Source organism: Echiichthys vipera, assembly GCF_963691815.1.
Source record: "Echiichthys vipera genome assembly, chromosome: 16".
NCBI lineage: Eukaryota > Metazoa > Chordata > Actinopteri > Perciformes > Trachinidae > Echiichthys > Echiichthys vipera.
Window position 1 is genome coordinate 8,628,819 of NC_139841.1, and position 21,885 is coordinate 8,650,703.

The 21,885-nt window shown below is 38.9% G+C and overlaps 1 protein-coding gene across 1 annotated transcript in view; it reads left to right on the forward strand.

The window, feature by feature from the left end:
• cacna1bb (calcium channel, voltage-dependent, N type, alpha 1B subunit, b) overlaps window positions 1–21,885 on the forward strand; it is a gene marked incomplete at both ends in the record, with an annotated part of 175,415 nt that overhangs the window by 125,252 nt on the left and 28,278 nt on the right. The window contains 10 exons of the mRNA XM_083930413.1: window positions 1,511–1,531; window positions 5,533–5,629; window positions 9,793–9,953; window positions 10,099–10,236; window positions 12,925–13,126; window positions 13,680–13,844; window positions 15,639–15,749; window positions 17,003–17,086; window positions 20,346–20,462; window positions 21,331–21,396. Of these exons, the coding sequence (XP_083786539.1) occupies window positions 1,511–1,531; window positions 5,533–5,629; window positions 9,793–9,953; window positions 10,099–10,236; window positions 12,925–13,126; window positions 13,680–13,844; window positions 15,639–15,749; window positions 17,003–17,086; window positions 20,346–20,462; window positions 21,331–21,396 (1,162 nt within the window). The remainder of the gene's footprint in view (window positions 1–1,510; window positions 1,532–5,532; window positions 5,630–9,792; window positions 9,954–10,098; window positions 10,237–12,924; window positions 13,127–13,679; window positions 13,845–15,638; window positions 15,750–17,002; window positions 17,087–20,345; window positions 20,463–21,330; window positions 21,397–21,885) is intronic.

The following is a 21,885-nucleotide window of genomic DNA, read 5'->3' on the forward strand; positions in this document are numbered from 1 at the left end:
ACCCACTTGCTCGCTGTGAATTCTCCGGACAATGATCATTCAGATTTATCTTAAAAATAAAAAGTAATTTATATTAATTTAGTTTAGTTTATTTGGATCCCCATTAGCTGCAGCAAATGCTGTCCCTATTCTTCCTGGCATCCGACACATGCATACAACCATAATAAGGCATCAATATAACAAAAATAAAATAAAAATCAATTAAAACATACAAAAACAAAGCAAAATCTGTGAATCAAATTAAAAAATCATACTATATATCACATCAATATCATACGATATATAATATTAATATAATCTATTCCATATTGATATCAATATTATTCAATCATACTATATAATATATTAATATCAATTTCTGATAATATATTCAATGTTGATATCAATATCACAAAATCATACTATATACAACAGTAATATCAATATCCCACATTCAAACTAGTCGAACTGGTGGATGTCTCGTTGCCCCGCCATCATCATTAAAGTTTTGGTTGCTGGGAATAATAAACTTTTTTTTAATTTTGATTGAAGAAATATGCAGATGTACAGTAAGAGCTCTATCTTTGTACCTGCGTGGATCGACAATAGCCGATGGGTACTGAGATTCCATTTCAGTTGATGTTCTCCAGGCGTACTGTTTACCTGCATGCAACCAATGCTGCTCAAATGTGATTCTTCTTTCGACTACAAACCAAGACCATAAAGCTTCAGATACCAAAACCGTGTGCCATTGCTTACAGATTCTGCATTAATATGCAGATATCTGTTTGTAGAGATTAGCTTTGTATAATTAGTACACTGGTTGAGTCTCGGTTTCTCAGAAGCAGTTGACCCATGAACACCTCCAAACCCCAATTATTTGAATTGCTGAAAAGGTCTGAAACCAGTGCAGGTGAAATAAACCTTTAGTTAGATTGTATTGAATTACAGAAGCTAGTAAAACAGCAGCTAGCCCGGACGTGACATCAAGACTTCAGTATGTCACAGATTTAGGGCCATATACTGTGTAAATGTGGAAAGAAAAGGCTGAATATATTGTGAATTTGTTTCTTTCCACCAAGTCTTCACAAAAAAGGGATTTGGTCACATATGAGTGATACAACTTTTATTTCCTCAGCTGCAGTGTGAACGTAGTCATGCAGTAGATTGTGCTCATCGACAGTGTCTCATCTTTGTTTCTCTCCCAGTGAAAACTGTCCATGGCATCACAATCATCCTCTTGCTATAAATGTAATCAGTTCACATGTGCAGTACACATTATTGTTGTAATGTTTTTTTCAGACCTGTCTGTTGCTTTGCTCTTTCACAGGGTAATTAGTTTAAGTCTTTCTATTTGTCTCTTATCTTTGGTTTCTTTACCATGTAAGTTTAAATCTTCACGCCTGTGTGATATCAGCTTAAAATGTTTATTTTGCTCTGTCTTTCTTTATATGCTTGTGTGCTCTATTTATGTGGGTGGTGTTTGTGTTTGTGTATTGTGTGTGTTTGTGTCATCGCTTTTTCTCATCAGATCGCAACAAAGCGTGGCCAGGTGGGAACTGTCGCTATCTTCCTTTTGCTTATTGACCCTCCCTTGTCCCTTTTCCCCCACATCAAACACAGAACACTCCTCTTATCAACCTTTCCAAATAAACTTTGTCGCCCTCCGTCCCAAGGTGCCTGGGATATGACCATGATTCCCTCCCTCTTTCCTCTCTTCCCTTTCGGAAAACTAACCTCCTACCTCAATATTGGGACATCCAGACAAAAAGACAATATTGGGAACTCCCCTCATAGCTTTCAGAAGACCAAGTTATAGCCTCTGACATACACTGAATATCTTTCCACTTGAAAACTCACCAGATATGAGGCGTATCAAAGCTATAACGTCTTTATCATTTGTTTTATTCTGCATGTACGTAAATCTCCTTTAATCTTCACAAAAGTGGGTTTAAAGGGTCAATTCACTAAGAGATTATAGCCTTCAGCGAGATTCACCTCCCTGTCATTCACATATATCTCTCCCTGGATTTAGAGGGGAATCGATCAGGAATTCTATCTATAGAAAAGCAGGGTTACAGCCTGTGTATGGAAGGAAAATAATACTAGATCTAAGATATGTGCTCTTTCCCCATGAAAAACTCGACGACTTCATTTTCAACGTTTTATGTCTACACACATCGACAAAATGCTTTTCATTTCTTACAGTAATTGTATTTTTCTAAACAGCTGGAGGAAATGCTTAGTTTCTTGTTTACTGTAAAGCAAACAAGGAAATAAGAATTAGCAATAAGCAATAGAGCACAGATGCACAAATGCAAATGAGCTGCTGATTATGCACCAGACCCTCTAAAAAAATTGAATTAAAAAACAGTTGAAATACAGAGTGTTTATCTTTTGATTTTATATTGTTTTAATTATAAAAACAAACTCTCATTAAGTAACATACAAATGTAAATAATGAGCCCTAAAAGTTAGCATTAAACATGAATAAATTTGCACATACTAATAAAGATTTGCCATGGAATTGAATCCTTGGTAAACCATGACACTGCTGGATAAAAGGAGCCCTGTACATCTTGTTTTACTGAGGCAGTCATGCTTGAGGAAGTGCTTCTGATTGAACATTAAATCTTGTGTTTGCAGCATACGCGTCTGCTCTCTAAATCACAGCTATGTTCTCCTTTTAGAAAAAATCTGAAACCATAATGGAGAAATTGATACTTTATAGTTTTGAGTTTACTGATTGCGCTCCTAGTTATGTGTCAGGTAAATGTCTATGTAGACAGCGACCTTATTTTGACGCAGCCAGTCCAATATAGCATAAAGCAGTACTGTCACAGTTCAGGCAGAGCAGACCATCAGACTGTGCTAGTCAGCAACAGATTGTTGAACAAGCGACCAAACAAATGTTCACTGGGTAAAAGTGCACTGCTAACGTTTGCAGCTAGATAGCTAATTAGCTGCTCAGCTGCAGCACCTAAAGAGACCCCCACTTGGGTCCGGTTAGATGCTGGTGTGTTCCTTACTCTTCAACACCCCCAACAACCTGCCGTCTGCCCATGTCATGTAGCTACAGTGCAAGTTTGTTTACTTTGTGTTTTGTTCCCTACGGTGTAACACTGGCACTCTGGCATCCTGCCAGCTGCTGTCAGTCAAACATAGACACTAACACGCCCCTGCAGCTGACTGTTTGCTCTTATTAATACATTTACAAAACACACTGACATGATTTTAGACTGCAAAAACAGACTAAATCACATTATAAAAACACATTTAGTTAATGTGATTTCAGTTGGTGCTGATCTGCCCTGCATTAATGTTAACACACAACCGTGTATCCACACACACACACACACACACACACACACACACACACGCACACACACACTACATCATTCTTGCCCTCGGCGCTTCTGAAAGCTATTGGGAGACTGTTCTTGCCGTCTCAATGTGTTGAGGTCCTTGAATAGCGAGGACTGGCATTGAGTTTGCAGATTGCATGCCAGGATAACCAAGTCATCCAAGCATGAGAGCTGCATGCCATTTTGTTAGACTTAGAATTTTCCATTCCAAATGGAAAAAACTATGCAACCATGCTTCACCACGTTACAGACAGTAACAGTTGATTCCCTCAATCCCTCAATACCCTCCTCTGGCCAACCTGGTGTACCAGTGCAGCACTGACGGCCTGTGCGAATGTGTGTGTCTCTCTGTGTATAGTGAAATTTAAAGCAAGGGAGGCCCAAGGAGGAAGAGATTTGAGAGGAAGGTGTAAAAAGCCAACCGATGATTTCCACATTATTTCCTAGAAAGGAGGTGATACCTTATTTTCCAGGAAAGCACTTCTAATTTGTGTTTATCATCGGGTTCTAATGTTCCCTTACACTGAGTGATTTATTTAAGTGTTCAAGATAGAACCAGGAAATGACCAGAGGTAGTTAAACAGAAAATAGAATAGCACAGCTGGGTACGGTTTATACCTCTAGGGCAAGGGTTTCCAAAGTGTGAGGTAGGCCTCCACAGGGAGCTCCAAACTGTTTCAGGGGAGGCTCAGGACGGAAGTGAAAAAATATTACATTAGTTTTAAAAAGATATCACATAGACTGGCTTAAATGTGTGTGATTTGGTAACAATTAAACAAGCTAGTCTGCAGGTAACTTAGCGTTATGCAGGAAATGGAATGGGAAACGATAAGGCTGTTATCGTTATCAACATTTTCCTTACACATATTATAAGAGTATGAAGTAAAACAAGCAAACTTGTTACCTCTCAGCTTTCAGAAATTTTCCACTTCCAAGATTGTGAATGCAATTCAGGGGCATTCATATGGACACGGTAAACAAGACCCCAACAATAAAAAAGGCAACAATAACTACCATGGGTAGTAAGCCGGACATGCTAACATTTACAGCTTATGTTGGAGCAAATCAGCACGTTTTAGTCCGTCCTCGCACTTTTGCTTATGTTCTTGTTTTTTTTGAAAACTTTGTTTGATTGCCTGTGGGCATATTTTTATTTCATTTTACAATTGTTAGCATAAATAAAAAGCATGATTTTACAGTATGAGTCCCCTGGGGATCAAAAAAATGGTTGGTTGGTAACCTTGAGGAGCCAGTATTGCAGCGTTTTGACTTTTTTTCTGTGTGTGTCCTTCTCCACATCCTTTGACAAAATAAATAATTGCTATGCACACGGACACACACACACACACACACACACACACACACGGGCACACACACGGGCACACAGACACACACATATATATATATATATATATATACAGACACACTCTCAATTTCTACTCCTAAGAATTTTTTTGAACTCAAAAGAAGAAACAAATGAGAAACACTTCTTATCAAGAGTGACAGCCACATTGTGTGTACGTGTGACTGATTAATTAAAAAATCCCTCTCCCACTGTCCTTGGCCAATGTCAGTCTCTGAGTGAATGATGGCTCAGGCGTCATTAGCATAACAGCTAGTTATTAAACCCCCACACCTACCTCCCACTCTGTGACCAGTTAACAAACCTGCAGCGTCTGCAATGACTGACAGCAGTGGTTCCTGCAAAGAAGCTGCTTCCTCAACAGGGGCTGATTCTTTGTGCATTTACTCTAAACAGTATGACATTTTGGAATGTTATTCTACAGAAACAGCATGTTAGCTTTGTGTAGCTGTTATCTGCAATATGTAGGGGTGTTGTCATTATACACTTACAATGGCAGTTCTGGATTGCCTGTGCTTAAATGTGTAGCAATACCACCGTGGAAAATACCTTACAAATTAATGTCCTGTATTTAAAAGGTAATTAAATGGATAAGTAAATATACCGATGAAATGAATCTTCCTCTACTGTTGCATGCTTCTGTAGAATAACACTAACTCACATGCATGAACTGTACTAACCAAACAAATCTATATTTATCAGTGTACACAGTTTACCTGATGTACTAAAATCTGCTCTTGTTACTGAAGAATGGGGATGAAAGTATTTCCATGCTTATTCATGACACCACGTCACCCAGTCTAACTGTACTCTCAACCTGCACAGAGGGACGAAAGGCAAGGACATCAACACCATCAAGTCCCTGAGGGTCCTCCGAGTCCTGCGGCCACTCAAGACCATTAAACGGCTCCCAAAGCTGAAGGTACAGTAATCTAATCTGTCACCCACCCAGTGCATTATGAGAAAGCAGCTGGGACCACATCCGGTGTCAGTCACACACTATAATGAGTCATTTAGAGGATACCAAGGAGGAATGGATATATCTGATTTAAAACGGTTGTGTTTTAAATCATATAAAAATCTTGTATCTCCAGCTCTCTAATGAAAGGTTTGAGCGGTTTGACCTTTGGGGTGTTCCGTGTAGTGGAAAGATAGGAGAAGTCACACAAATTGGAAGTAAGTGAATGAAAAAGGCTCCCTTTACTGAAGTAGTTCTGTGAAAGGAGGCTTATTGATAGCCTGCATTTCTGCATACAAGCTCAAAAGACACAAAAGGTAGATATATCCATATAGAAAATGTTTTGAGCAACACTCACTCTGTCGGTATGAAAGGTGGTTTTGAAAAGTGTGAAGCTGCTCCTTTGTTGAGAACACGTCCTTAAGGTAGCTTGGATTCAAAGCAGTAACAGTGAGTCAAGAAGCAGAGTCAGAGAGAAAAACAGTGTCAAATTATCCATAGAAACATTATGTTCTTTATAACGGTATGTCTGTCTGTAGTAACCAGCTAGGTTTTCTCACGGTGGTCTCAAACGACAAACACCAACAAATAGCTAATGATAATAAGCAGAAGCTGTGTGATAATTCATACTTTGGCCTGTGAGTGAGCCAAAGTTCGACATGTTAAAATTCCACGCAGTGGCTTCACAATAAAGCATCTCAAGCAATGTCTGTCGAATGAAGGATCTGTATCAATGGATTTTGACCCTCAACTGTTTCCTCAAATGCAGAAATGACAGCGTCTCTCTGCTCCATGAAGGTTGATCATCCAAAAAAAATGGATCTGACAAAAGATAGAATATCTGATCGGAGTAATAGAAGTGAGATGATTGAGAGAGATCAGAGCTGGCAGACAGGCACTCATCCACAACTCTTCTTGGTTACTCGGCCAGAGCGGTTTGACAGACAGGCTGGTACAGGAGGGGAGAAATATGCTCCGTCCTCTCCCTGGAGACAAAAGCCTTGATGGCGATCATTCATGCAGCAGCGTATTCATTGGTTAGATTGCATACATGTCAGGATAGATAGAGAGAGCACTCCATCTCACAGAGAAGTCACAGCACAAGCTGACAGAAGAAAATAACTGGAGAGAGAGAGAGTGACAGCCAGGGAGACAGACACCGACTCTGTGCAAAGGTGTGTTAACATACTCGGTATGCATTGAGTTGGTAGTTTGCAGGTCATAATATGTCTAGACATCTGGGTTTAAACAGTTCTAGATTTGGGTGAAACGTGAGTTTTCAGCAGATCGTCCTCACCAAAAAAATGAAGGTATGAGGATGTGTTGGTTTTTAGACATCTAGGTAAGTTATACCCATTATTTGAATAGCAGTTCACTTACTATATTTCTTTTGAAGCAGATTCTAATTACAGGCTTGAATTAGTCCTTTAGTATCTACTGTAAATTCTCTTTTCAGCCAAAGTTTTGCTCTGTTTTAATCTTGACCTGTAGACATCTTCTGTCACTAAAATGTAAACACAGTGTAGCTCCACTCAAGTGTTGGAACAAAAGACAGATGCTGTTTTATTCTGATAAGGGCAGTTTCTTTTTGACCTTGTTTACTGGGTAGGTGCCTATTGCCCGTTCGTAAAATGTTTATACTACTCCACAGTTGACTAGTACAACTTTTTCTATCAGCTTTTAAATCAAATAAGCAGACTTACCCCACAGTCATTCTAATGATGCTGCACTTAGAATAAGATTTTTGATTAGAATGTGCTGATTATGGTTAAGCCTCATACTTTACTCAAAGATTTTTGGCAATAAATATCTAGATTTCTTAAAAGATTATTACATAAGCCAAATCACATTTCCATCTGGATTTTACTGTATGTTACAATACATCCTAAAGTTTTTGTTCATCACAGTTTACAGAAAATAGGGTTCTCAGAAAGTTCTTCATGTTTTAGAAATTGAGAGGGATTTTTTGTGTCCCAAGCTTTATTTTAATAAAATTCTGAACAATTTTTTAAAAATCGCATCCTGTTTTCAAAAAGTCAAGTTCGGTTGAATTTCAATTAATTTATATTAATTCATATGCAACCCAAATCAAGTAGTGTAATGTGTCTTTTCAATCAATCAATCATGGACCTTTATTTCAGGTCGAGAGACACTGAGGTTTCCCTCATTTACAGTGGCGACGAGTACACAATAAATAAAATAACAAGGATGACCATAATAAAACAGATTAAAAACAAAAAACAAATATAAAATACTATAATGAAATAGAAAGAAATACTCAATAAGTAAAGAGTTCCGCTAAAATCTAAAATCATCGATTTAAATAAACAAATACCAATAAATAAACAAAAGTAGGAAGAGTGGCCATTTTAAAATTGTTCTGCAGAACATTCCATGAGGTAGGGGCACTATAGGAAAAGGCAGTCATAACCAGGCTGGAGTGAGCTCGGGGAACCTTTAGGAGGAGCACCTCACTGGACCGGATAAAATAGGTCCCTGTGTTACAGTTAAGCATAGGTGACATGTAGGGTGGGTGTTTCCCAATAAGAGCTTTAAAAATAAATAAAAAACATTGTTTCTCAGGCCTCATGAAAAGAGAAGGCCAACCAACCTTTTCATACAGGCTGCAGTGATGAGTTTTAAAGCAGTCACCTGTAATGAATCTCAGAGCTGAATGATAAACTGAGTCCAGGGCTTCTAGGTGGAAGCAGACGCATGCGCGTAAACTACATCCCCAGAGTCCAGCACTGAAAAAACACTGCTTCAATAACCCTCTTTCTACAGTACATACCAATGGGAATCTGGTTCTATTTTTGTATCAAAATCAAATTTTCTGACCTAGTTTGCAAACAAGTTTATCGATATGAAATTTAAAAGAGAGTTTTTCATCAAGCCAGATGCCTAAATATTTATATTCAGAGACCTTCTCAATAATAGACCCATTAATAGTGGAAATTAATCGACTATTGTGGTCCAATTCTCTAGTCCTTGAGAACAACATTAATTTAGTTTTAGTTTGATTAAGGGCCAGTGAAACAAAAGCCTCTGAAGAGTATTAAAGGACAGTTGCAGTTTCTCAAAAGCTGATTTCGCAGAGTCAGCAACACAATACAGGATGGTATCATCAGCATATAAATGAATTGGACCACTAACATGAGACAAAATATCATTAATATAAATGGTGAATATTATTCATTATTATTCTGGCAAGGTTGTGCAATTGTCACTTGTTTCAGGTGCCTCCGCTGCCTCACTTTGGTGGCAATGAGCGCATCTATGTTCCCCAACCTAACATATACTTTATATGACACATTAAGGACATCTTCAAATAGTTTTATATTCTCAGCAATCGGTCAACTGTTTCCCTGGGCTAATATATTGAAATCACCTACCCGCAGCTTTTATTCTACTGATTATTTGAAACCTACACCCTCAAACTGTTGTCTTGACTTTAGACATTGACTTTACAACTGAATGAAATATTACCATTTAAACTGCATTTGAAGTGCCCATCTCCCTTCAGTCTTTCGCTATTAGAACTGTGAAGAAAGCCCTTAGCAATATCTTACAAAACTCAGCACAAGGCTATATTAGGCCCTTTGGTACACAGGGATGACCCCGGGTGAGAAGCTAGCAGGTGGATCCTCTGATATGTTGTCAATGTAGAGTAAGCAATTTTTAACTCAGTAGGCCGACAATCTCATCATTGTTAGTAATTTATACTGTAGTTCTACAAACTGCTTTTTAGATACTTTGGTGTGATGAATGTCTGATCAACACAGCTTTGCTCGCTAGGTCAGTTCTAGCATAATTTAAGGATGGGCCTCATAGGTCAAGCTAATAGTGAACCACAAGGCAAATTACTTCAAACAATCTGTTATACATAGAACGGGTAAACTTTGAATCTCAACAGGTCATTACGATTTGAATATCTAATTTCCCCACATTTGAACAAAAATGTGAGTTTGAACGAATTGAGTGACAGCCCTAATTAAAAATTAAAAAAAATAAGATTTCCTTTTTTAATAATTACGCATAAAATAATGAACTACGATGGTCAAGCTTCCTGAGAATGGAGAGGATGTACCTCACATTTATTTATCAGTGTATCTGTTTGTGTTTTCCAGGCGGTGTTCGACTGTGTTGTGAACTCTCTGAAGAACGTTCTTAACATCCTCATCGTCTACATCCTCTTTATGTTCATCTTCGCTGTTATCGCTGTGCAGCTCTTTAAGGGCAAGTTCTTCTACTGCACCGACGAGTCCAAGGGTCTGGAGAAAGACTGCAGGTACATCATCCAAACTTACTGATTTATGTTTCATTTTGCTGCTCTGGTTGAGTCTCTTTCTCTTCTTTTGTATCTTCTTTCACGTCTTCATTCTTTTACAACCCTTTCCCCTGATTCTGTCTGCCCCGCTGTCTGTCTCTCTCAGGGGTCAGTTTCTGGACTATGACAGGGATGATGTGGCAGCTCAGCCCAGAGAGTGGAAGAAGTACGAGTTCCACTACGACAACGTTCTCTGGGCCTTCTTAACGCTCTTCACTGTGTCCACCGGGGAGGGCTGGCCACTGTAAGTCAGAACAACCTCCATATGCCTTCATTTGTGTAGCACCTCATAATGTACATAAAATTCCGCTGTAAGTCAGATGTATATACTGTGGTTTACAAGCTGAGTATGAAATTGTTAAATCAGATATAGGGATATTACTTCTTTTATATATATTCCTTTTTTATTTGACTTACTTGCTCTTCACTACAATATAGAGAAACTTACATATTTTATTTAAACTTTACTTATGTTTACTTATACTTATATTGCAAGAGCTTCAAAACAGATTTTCCTTTTTCTATGCACAATGACAATACAATATATTCTATTCTAAATTCAAATACGGAATTAATTGGTTTCAAAAGTAAAGATGGCCATAAAACATAACTTACATTGAATTACACATCAGTGCTTGAATAGTTAAAGTATTATTAAATTATTTATTATTTTTCATGTTAAAATTTCCTTCAGTGACTTGTCCTGAAGCACACTTAGCACACCTGGAGGCCGATGGTACAGCGCAGATTAAACCTGACTGATTTCTCTCAGGCTTAATTACTGTGCCTGCTCTAAAGATGCAATCAAGGCTCATTGCATGGATGTCTTCAGTCTGCCATTCAGTGCCTGAGCTAACGTACCACGGGAGATTAATCCTCATCATCATCATCATCATCATCATCATCATCATCATCATCATCATCATCATCATCATCATCATCATCATCATCATCATCATCATCATCATCGTCATCATCATCATCATCATTACAACAACTGTTGATGGCTGTTTGCTTTTTTCACTCATTGTATTTACCTGCAGTATTTAAGCAGTGACAGCACAACAACACTATGATCTCCCAAAGGAATTTTACACTTAATGATAAAGTATTTACCATTTCTTATGATTTGGGATACCTGAGAAATTGTACCTGTGATACTCCAAAGGACACAACTCTTACTTTTCTGTAATAAGAGTCAAGCATTCTGATTAAAGCTAACATGTTCATTAGTCAACTAACAAAAAGCTTAACCTTGAGAAACCTTAGATATTCAACCAAAAGAAACAAGCACAAAATGACCTGTTTGTGGGGATGGGTGGATCTAATGTGACTGGACACGATTGATACCAGCTCCTTACGCACCTACTGACAATTTATGACCAGGTTGTGTACATCTGGCACTGAACATACCAAGGCCTAGGTCCAATGTCAACCTTAAACTCTGTATTTTTTAAACCCCTCATCTGAAAAACATTGTTTTTAAAAACCTTTTACACTGAGTCTGATGCATTTAATTATTGTTATCGTTATGAAAATTCACTATACAAGACAAAATGGAGTTGTCGAGACCAGGATGCAATTCAATTCAATTCAATTCAATTTTATTTTATTTATAGTGTCAAATCATAACAAAACTATGACTTATTTATGATTTACAGAGACCCAACAATTCTCCCATGAGCAGCAGCAAGTCTATCTATCTACTATCTTTAATAGTAATAATAATAATAATGTCTACACAATCATTGTGTGATCTTTTATACGTCCTTTGTTTTGAGATCAGCACCATCCCCAATTCCAAGCTGTTCTGCAATTACCTGCCACATATCTATCTTTAAATAATGCATCTCTTTATTCTTCGATCAGTTTATCAGATGCCAATTTGGATTATGACGCATTTGCATGTACGGTGACTCTGAGTGGTCAGAAGGATTTTGATGGATGTAAAACAAAATGTAGAAAATCGAAACCTGTTCCGTAAAGTTTTGGAGTCTGTGTGTAAACATGATCGACACAACCTAAAATCGTGAGGTTGTATCTATTTTCAAAAATACAGGCTTAATAGAAAAGGCCTACACATCATGTGGGATGGGTGGTAGCGATGGGAAAAACTATTATGTGTATGTGTATATGTCACAATAATAATATGCATGATTAAGGTTAGGCAACAATCAAAAGAAAAAAAACACCAAAAAATAAAGTTGACTCAAAACAAAAACAAACAGCTCTTCTTGGGAGCACAGTGTCTCGTCATTATCTTTATTTGTAGAGCACTTCTTAAAAGTTTTGAAATCTCTTGCACACAACCACAAATTATAGACCAATTTATGGAAAGTGTGAAGACAATGCTCAACAAGTATTCTGAGAACCGTCAAGCACTTGCTGATTTCACAGCAGGAGAGTCGTGAGCCCTCATTCATTTATTAGAGACACCTGTAATAGGCTAATCTGTGAGCCTCTGTTGAAGGAGCTTCTGAATGTATAAATAACCTCTGTGAGGATTGTTAGAAACCTCTCCAAGAGGGTTGACTGGATATTTTGGGGCAGGTTCCCTGGGTATTTCATGACAGATTGATTTCATTATTATTTCATCAAGCTTCATTCCTCTTCCAGGATTTATTTGAGTGAGTTTCAGGGTCAAGTGGGGTGAAGGTATGGGTGAGCTGATTTGTTTGTTCTCTTCAATAGAAGTCATCCCAAGGATATGACATATTTTAATAAAACTCTAGCAGTCATAGATAATAGAAAAAAGTAATTAGTTGCAGTCCTACTCTGTAAAATCAATGGAAAATGTTGAAATGCCCTTCTGAACGGATGAATTCAATCTCTACAGATATTTTGCAAGCCGTTACTCGGATCCCCACAGTCTGCTGTGCTTCCTAAGTGGTTGTTTAGATCTCCTGTTAGTTCATCTTCTCCTTCTTTCCAGGGTCCTGAAGCACTCTGTGGATGCCACTTATGAGGACCAAGGCCCCAGTCCAGGCTTTCGCATGGAGACATCCATCTTTTATGTGGTCTACTTCGTGGTGTTCCCCTTCTTCTTTGTCAACATATTTGTGGCTTTGATCATCATTACCTTCCAAGAGCAGGGAGACAAGGCCATGTCAGAGTGCAGCCTGGAGAAGAATGAGGTGTGAGAGCGGTGGAAAGTGATGCATTATGTTGGGTTTTCTCCTGAAATGCAATAAGACTCTTTTCTATACACGCAACAAGAACACACACTGAGTGTTCCTGCAGAAGCACTAGTTTCTGAAAATGTTTGTGTCTTGCATCACAAATGTTTTCTGCTTTAGAAAGCGGAGCACATGCTGGTCCACTTCTATCCCTCACTGCAAGGCAAATTATATTTAACATGACATACAATCCCCTCAAACAGAAGAAATCACTAAACTGGGTTTATCTTCTCCATTCTCTTCATCTACATTTCACATTTACACACTTTACACACTTTGTTAAAATCATGCTGTTTTTCTCTCTGTAAAGCGTTGGCGAGTGATCACAGAGCCTCAAGTTGTAGTCTAATCTTTTGATATTACAAAACGCTTAGAAAATCTTCTTGTAGCATGCCAGCTGTCTTTCATGTTTTTAAGTTTGATTTCCCATCCCCTGTCTCCTCTGTGATGAAGTTCCTGTATCAGAGAGGATTCATACACACGGTTTTTGTTTTGTCTTTTTATCAAACAGAGGGCTTGTATCGATTTTGCCATCAACGCCAAGCCGCTGACGAGATACATGCCAGAGAACAAGCAGTCTTTCCAGTACAAGATGTGGAAGTTTGTGGTGTCGCCTCCGTTCGAGTACGCCATCATGACTTTAATCGCCCTCAACACAGTCGTGCTGATGATGAAGGTCAGTTTTCTTCCTGCTAATGTCACAAAATGCAAGTTCCTCGCAGATCCCTCTCAGCCAGAAGGAAGCAGTGTGTTGGCTCTGTGATACTTCAGTTCCAGATATGATACAGCACACTGTTGAAATATTAAAAGAGGATCGCATAAGCCATTAAATAATTTAGCTCCTAAGGCAGAGATGCAATTACAACAACAACACTAGTCGGGGCTCGAGACATGGTCAACAATGGGGAATCAAACACCACCACTTTCACACATTCTGCCAAACACTGCTTGCTGCTATCAGAGAGAAGTGCTTGTGTCTCGACAATTCCTTTATTCATCTCCTCGGAGGAAAAAGTCTCAGGGGGAATGAAACAGCCAGTTCGGGTGAGTGCCAGAAAGGAGCTGTTCTCCTGGTGGTTGCAGTTTCACTCAACATCTAAAAAGTTATTTTAAGAACCAGTCCGAAAAGCTCTTTAGATATGCAACTTGAGTGTGATTTTAGATGTGTGTGGGGTTGCTTTTGTGGCTTATATTGACTTCAAACCCAATATACAGTATATACATTCACTTAGCCAAATGTATCTGGTTCTGGTAGCTACGTAAGAAATCGTTTATCTTACCTGCATTTGTTTCCCACAGTGCAAATTTGACCTAACCTTTCAGTCACTCAGGCATTCGTATATTTTGTTAAAGGATGAATAATGAAAACACAAACTCAGGAAAGGGAAAACAGTCTTCTTTTTAACTTTTCACATGGAAATATGACAAGTTTAAAGTACCAAAACAAAATATTTGACCCTATTTAAACAGTAGCATGGCACTAGTGTATTTAGGGCATGTCCAACTCCACTTTTGCTAGTTAAACGGCACATAATCTGGTGCAAACAAAGGGCACAGGGCAAAGGCGTTGTATTAAGTAATTTAGTTACAAATAGGTGTGTTTTGGGCATGAATGAAACCAATCATCTCCCATTCCTTTAAAAGCCAGCCACCTAGCGCATTGCTATTTACAGGATAGATTTTGTCAAATTGAGCAAGTGGTTTTCCACGAAACCTCCCTGAGGTGAGCAGGCGTAGGAGGAGGTACCAGTGAGTCCGCATCTTCTGGCATCACCAGAGCGGCCGCACAATGCCAAAAGCAACTCAATAGACAGGGTAAACAAGGGATCACAGCTCACCGAAAACATTCACCTCTGCCATCTCACAGCCATCTGTCCCATTAACAACTCCATTTGACTGCATCTGGGAAAATACTGTACACATCACTCTGTGTGTAACAAGCAGAGTGTGCACATGTCTATGAACCATAGACAAGGTTTTGTTTGTAAAAGGCGCAATTGCTTTCTGCTGCCTTAAGATAGAAATGCACCAACAGTGCACTTGACTGCCCCTGGTGGCCAGAAGTTATATTACTACAAAATAGCAATAGCACGCCATAATAAGATTTGTTTTGTATCTTACATTCAACGTTTTTCCTCTTAGAAAATAAAAAAATTCTTACATGAACACGTAAGGGCACAGATAATTTCACTGCCTCAATAGACTGACATTATCTCAGTGACACGGTGCCCACAAATACTATTTTCTTCATGTCCTAGCAGCATATGTATGTATACGGCTGAGATTGACATGTATACCTTTTAAAAATCTTACTAGAGTGTGTCTGAACAATCAGATATAATGAGTATGAATGGTTTCCATTGCAGTTTTCATTATCATAAAGATAAGTGATCTACACCAGACAGAAGTGAAGAGTAAATGAGTTCTTCTCTCAGATATATTCACTGTATGCTATGTCTTCTGTCCTCAGTTCTACGGAGCACCAGACCTGTACGAGTCCATGCTGAAGTACTTAAACATCGTCTTCACAGCGCTCTTCACACTGGAGTGCATCCTCAAGATTATTGCCTTCGGTCCACTGGTAAGACCATATGCTGCGCTGTTCTCTGCAAACACGAGACAATTATTCACTGTTGTATTGTTTTTCTGTTTATACACATGAGGGAAAATCTCTCCTTAGATATGCAAATCAGACCGAGGCTGACTTCTGCATCAAGCTGCTTTCACCGTGCTTGTAGTGCTCACTTATTAAATGGTGTCTTTGTGAATGCTAAAACAAGAATTTTAGATCTGCTGCCTTTCTAGCAGGGTATTTCTAATGAAAACAGTGATGTGATTTTGTTTGTGCAAAGGTACATAAATATACAGGATGTATGACATGTCACAAAACAGTAAAAACAAAAGGTGTAAAGTCTCAAATTCAGGAATAAGGAGGATAAACTGGAAATAAAAAGAAGGGATAAATGGAAGAGTGCGCAAGAAGAAGAATACATCAGTCCCAACATGGGGCCGTCTGGCCTGCAGCGAGGCATTGCATCTCTGACTCCGTTCCATTTACGAGGCCCATTTATGAAATAGCTTTTCTCACACACCACTTGCCTCCACCTGTTTAGCTGTTACGCCCAGACGGATGAGCTCACATCTGCTGGTATAAACACTCGGCTGCTGCTTCTTTTCAGACTGCAGCTGCAGGGCCTTGCAGCAGCCGTTGCCCTCAGTAGCTGGATGACTGACCAGTCTGAGAGGCACCGGGCTGCAACTCAGCAGTTAGCTAGTTACTATATGAACATATATATACTATATGCCCACCTCTGCAACTTTTGCATACCCACATATCTGTAAATTGAACCAAATACACAGACATTTAAATGTGCAGAAATGAGTCATGTTAAAATTCCTGAAAAGGTTATGTTAACTTCCTTTCACAAAGACAGTCAACCACAGTTTATTGACTTTCTAATTGATTATAATTCTTAATAAAAAATGAGCTACAATAATTAGTCAAGGAATCCATTAGTCATATCACATAACTAATTGGCAACTATTTTGATAATCGATTAATTTTTGAGGTTTTTGGGCAAAATGTTTTATAGCACTCTTTCTATGGATTTTTGACTTTTGGTTGGACAAGACAAGACATTTGAAGTTGTAACATTGGGCATTATTGACTATTTTAACAATAGTTGCAGGCCTGGTTTCAACAATTATCCCACTCTGTTTCAATATATAAAGTATGAAAAGCACAAACAATAACCCCGACGCCCAGAATTGTACCAAAGTTTGAATGAACTGTCTCTGTCCAGCCTGATCTCTCTATGCTGCTTTGTCTTTTAGAACTACCTAAAAGCCGCCTGGAATGTGTTTGACTTTGTGACTGTGCTGGGAAGCATCACAGACATCTTGGTCACAGAGATTAAGGTAAGAGATGCAGCGGTCATGGTCGCTCCTCTGAGTGCCATGACACTTTGGCACAAGCATCCAAGCATCAGGAGTCAGTGCATGCTCACAGCTGCTGCAGCAGTTGCACCGTAGAAGGGCAGCATGCATGCAGGAAGTAGATATAGTCCAATCAACTGTAATCATGGAAAAGTAGTAGTTGGAAAGTCGTGCATAGGCTATAGTTAGCTTATGCAGGGAATTTATGCTACATAAGGTTCGCAAGTAATGGTTGTTTTTATGGAAGCTACAGATGTGCTCGCAATTATTTTTTTATTGCCGTTATGTGAAGATCACAAACTCGCTAATTAACCCACTATCTTGAGAAAACAAAAGTTTGGGTCCTCTTATTAAACACTACTTATAATGCCATTGAACGCATTTATCGTAAGCTGATTTGGCCATGGAGATGCGAATGACGACTGGCTTAACCACAGTGCATGACGCCATGGCACTGATACTTTATAAGGATGAGAGGGGGGAAAATATTTTCTCGTGATAAGGGGATGATTATCTATTACTATTATTATCGTGAGATAACAAAGCTTGTTTTCTTGAGATAATGACATAGTATATATTAATTCATTAATTAACAGCATAATGGAGAATATCTTGCGACAGGATCACACCAGCCGCAAGGCCAAATCAGGCCAGGGCCGTAAAGAGGAGGGCCAAAGGCCCCACTCCTACCTTTTACCCCCCTACTTCAGCCCCCGTACTTGAGTCACATCCATTAACAAACTTTGCCTTCATTTTGATCTCAGCTAAACATTTATAACGTGACAAAATCTGTCTACAGAAAGACATACAGTACAAATACCTGGCAAGATAATTCAAATGTCCTCTGTTGTGATTCTCACTGGAGTCCAAGCTGACGTCTTAAGATGTTTCACAATCGTTTGAAAAACAGAGAAAAAAAGCTAATAATTATAGCTTCAATTATATTATATTAAATTATATTACTTCTATAGTTTCAATTATAGCTGATAATTGAAACTGGGTGCAATACCAGTTGACTAACTAAACAATTGTACTTTATACTTGTTTCAGCACTAATTCATATGTAACTGTGTTCATCAAAGATGGGTCTTTTTATACTTTTTAAAACATTACAAATCTGAACAAACCACCTCCGCTTTAAATTTGTGAATGCAAAGTGCTGCTTTGCTATGCCCTCACAGTCTCAGTCCTCCAATGAAAAAAAAACGCCAAGAAAACTGCAAGCCAAACTAAATGAAATCATGAAATCATCATGATCAATACATGAAATGAAAATGAAAATCAATACACAGGTAGATGCAGGACAGCAGATACTGCTGTTACAGCATTTTGTTTCTTCCACTGAATTACAGCAGATGAAAAATGGCCAAAAGTATTTGATTGTGGAAATGGAGGGCTGAGGCAGAGTACTGTTGCTTTCTGTGTGGCACAGTGGGTCTCTTTCTTTCTGTGACTGTCTTTTCATGTGGTCATTAGTCTTCTTTTCTGTCTCTTCTCTTTCACTTTCCTCCTCTGCTGTTTTTCTCTTTTGCTGTGTCTCTCCTGGCGCCTGTGCCCTCACTCTGCCCCTTCTGTCATATATGACACCTCTAGACGGTAAGTGGCTTTTCTTGTTGGCCGCTGATTTTGTCAATTCCCTTGTCAGTGTGTGTTGTTCTCTCCCACAGTCGTAGTTAAAATTGCCTACCTACTGAATCCTCAGTGTAACGGGATATATCAGAAAAAACACTAGAAATGAGTGCTTTAACAGCAATCACCTGGAGCCATTTCAGTTGCATAAGAACTGATGTTGAAATGTACACAGCAAACATGTTTTAAATTTGACATTTAGTCTTATAATAAGTGCAATTAAGTTTATGTGCTTTGCTTCATACACCAGTATACATTGAAAAATTACTTATTTCTACAGAACCCTTGGAATTGGTTGGTTAGTATTGCAACTTAGTCCCATCCTAAATCCCACCCTGGCATGTTGTGTGCATGTGCATGTTCTTTTAGACCCTAACAGTCTGAATCCTGAGGTTTTGGGGTTTTTTTGCCGCAGAAGTGCAAGTATTTTAACCCTTTAATTTGAATTAAACATTTAAAGGAAAGAGAATGAAAGCAGTGATTGGGACCCAGCCCTGCTTAGTTTTTGGAAAGCAATGAGAGTCAGATGGTCTGTCTTTACCATCTTATTAATTTGTATTAGTCCATTTTTATTGTGATGCAGATAATGGGTTGAGATGGATTTATAGGAATCTTTTGTAACTTTAGCTGAACAGTGACCATTGTGGCTACAAACATAATTAGCAGTTTTATTTAGCAGATTTAGCAGCAGATCTCTGAGCTTCTTTTTTTTATAAGCTCTGGCCAGATCCTGGCTGAGCCGGTCACAACCATTTCCTCATACGGGGCGGGTGTTATACAGTGACTTACAGGGACTTTTATGCAAAACACATGAGGATACACCAGCATAAGCCTAGCTTCATAAAGTGTAGTTGAGTAAACAACCACGATGGCTGCAGCTGATGTTGAACTTCCTGTTGAAGTACTATTGTCAGGTATTTTGATCTATGGTACCCCTTGGAATAAAGAATTAACTGAAAGGTTAAAAACTAACTCAGATGTGCGATGTGGTCTGGCAATGTCTGGCTAATTAACAGAAGAACAAGAAGAGTAAAGTCCTAAAGAGTCAGAGAACTTGTCCAGAGTGACTTTTGTGATGAGAGTACGTTTAATATATTTGTGTCTGATGGGAAACATTATGTTCGGCGTAGGACTGGGGAAAGACTGAACTGTCGTGAACCTCCTTTGGCAAATCTCCACTGCAATTGTCTCCCAATCAGCTGCAGTTTTCATGCAAGACAATGCCCCCTGTCACACTGCAAACATGTTAAACAGTTCCTTGAAGCTAACAATGTTAAAACAATAAAATGGCCAGCACAGAGTTGAGATCTAAACCCCATAGAGAATCTCTGGAAAATCCTTAGCAACAGAGAAATGTCTAAGAAACCCACTCCAGCAGTGGTATGGCCACAGTGGTTATTCTATCAACTTGAACAAAAATGAACAATATATAATTACAATATTTCAGAATAAATCAGATATTAATACTTTGTTCTCTAATTTTGATCTCCAGTGTATATTTATTTGTAAAGTGAAGTGTGTCCGTTTTTTCAAGAGTTTCATAGTATGGCTCTGAATCCTTATATCATGGGTTCATTATAATACCTCATAGAGTTTCTGTTTTCTCTCTCAGGATAAGCTGATCAACCTGAGTTTCCTGAGGCTCTTCAGAGCAGCTCGCCTCATCAAGCTGCTGCGGCAGGGATACACCATTCGCATCCTGCTGTGGACCTTTGTTCAGTCCTTCAAGGTGAGTGAACACACAACCTAAACCTAAATAACAGCATGTGCCTCTCGACATGCGCCAAAAGTAAACTTGATTTATGCAGCACGTTTTAAAACAAAAAGTGTTTTACAGAGAGAGACAAAAGAAGTCCAGTCAGGAAAGACACAAGTGAAAAGAATGCAGGTGTGGATTTTGGATTTTCAGCAAGTTTGATTTATTTTTGATTGAAAAATATCACACAAAATACAAACAGTGGAATCGAGGGCTCAGGAGCAGGCAGAGGCATGCTGCAGGCTTCTGTCAAAACGAAACTATCTAAGCTATTAGCAAACAGCAGTTCAGGTTTTTCTCCCAGTGCCGGTTCTCTCTCTAAATCCCCTGGGACAAGTTGAGTTAAATGCGCAGCGCTGGGCCACAGCCGAGGGGAATTTATAGCAGGTTTAATGTCAGTGGTGAGAGCTTTTAAGCCCAATGAAAGTGGACAGTAGCTGCAGAGTGTTAAAAGGTGGCTATTTAATTACAACAAATGTTCGCCTCCTCCTCGCAGCGATATATAAATAGCTGGAAAAATAATCGACCCTTCAGGTCAGGTCGACTACTGGGTTCTTAAATAAGACTGTAAAATCTTACAAGGGTGCTAGAGCTCTGTGGAGAATCCGATTTGTGTGTATGTGTGTGTGTGTGTGTGTTTGTGTGTATGTGTGTGTGTGGGTGTGTGTGTGTGTGTGTGTGTGTGTGTGTGTGTGTGTGTGTGTGTGTGTGTGTGTGTGTGTGTGTGTGTGTGTGTGTGTGTGTGTGTGTGTGTGTGTGTGTGTGTGTGTGTATGTGTGTGTATATGAGGGAGAGGTTGAAACATAATGTCATGAACCTTTATTTCTGTGTTTGTTTTCAGGCTCTGCCGTATGTCTGCCTGCTCATTGCCATGCTGTTCTTCATCTATGCCATCATTGGAATGCAGGTGAGTTGTGACATGACCAGTTGGACTAAAAGAAATCAGACTGTAATGATTGAGTGATGGATGCCTTTCACAAATTGAGAATGTCCTATACAACCATGGTCCCCTTCACAGGTGTTTATACCTGTTTTGACTCATTAAAGTTGTACTCCATAGGATTTTCAACTATTTATTTGTCTATCTATCAAAGAGGGAGTTAAAACAATGGTGATGATTGATCTAACTGACATGCTCGAAATAAACAAATAAATAAATAAATGAAACAATGGTGATTGATCATATAACCCACTAATCAAAGCACTTCTACTTGCCTTTTTGCCGAGTATTACAATCTTTTCAGTGGCAACATTCCCGGGCTAGATGTAAATAAGCCGCCATGTTGGTGACGCTGCTGACAGCGGTTGGTCTGTCGGCCCAGATCGTCACTTATGGTTATGGTGCGTTCACTTATAATCGGAAATCGGGATCTTCTAATTTCTGAGTCAGGCTTGT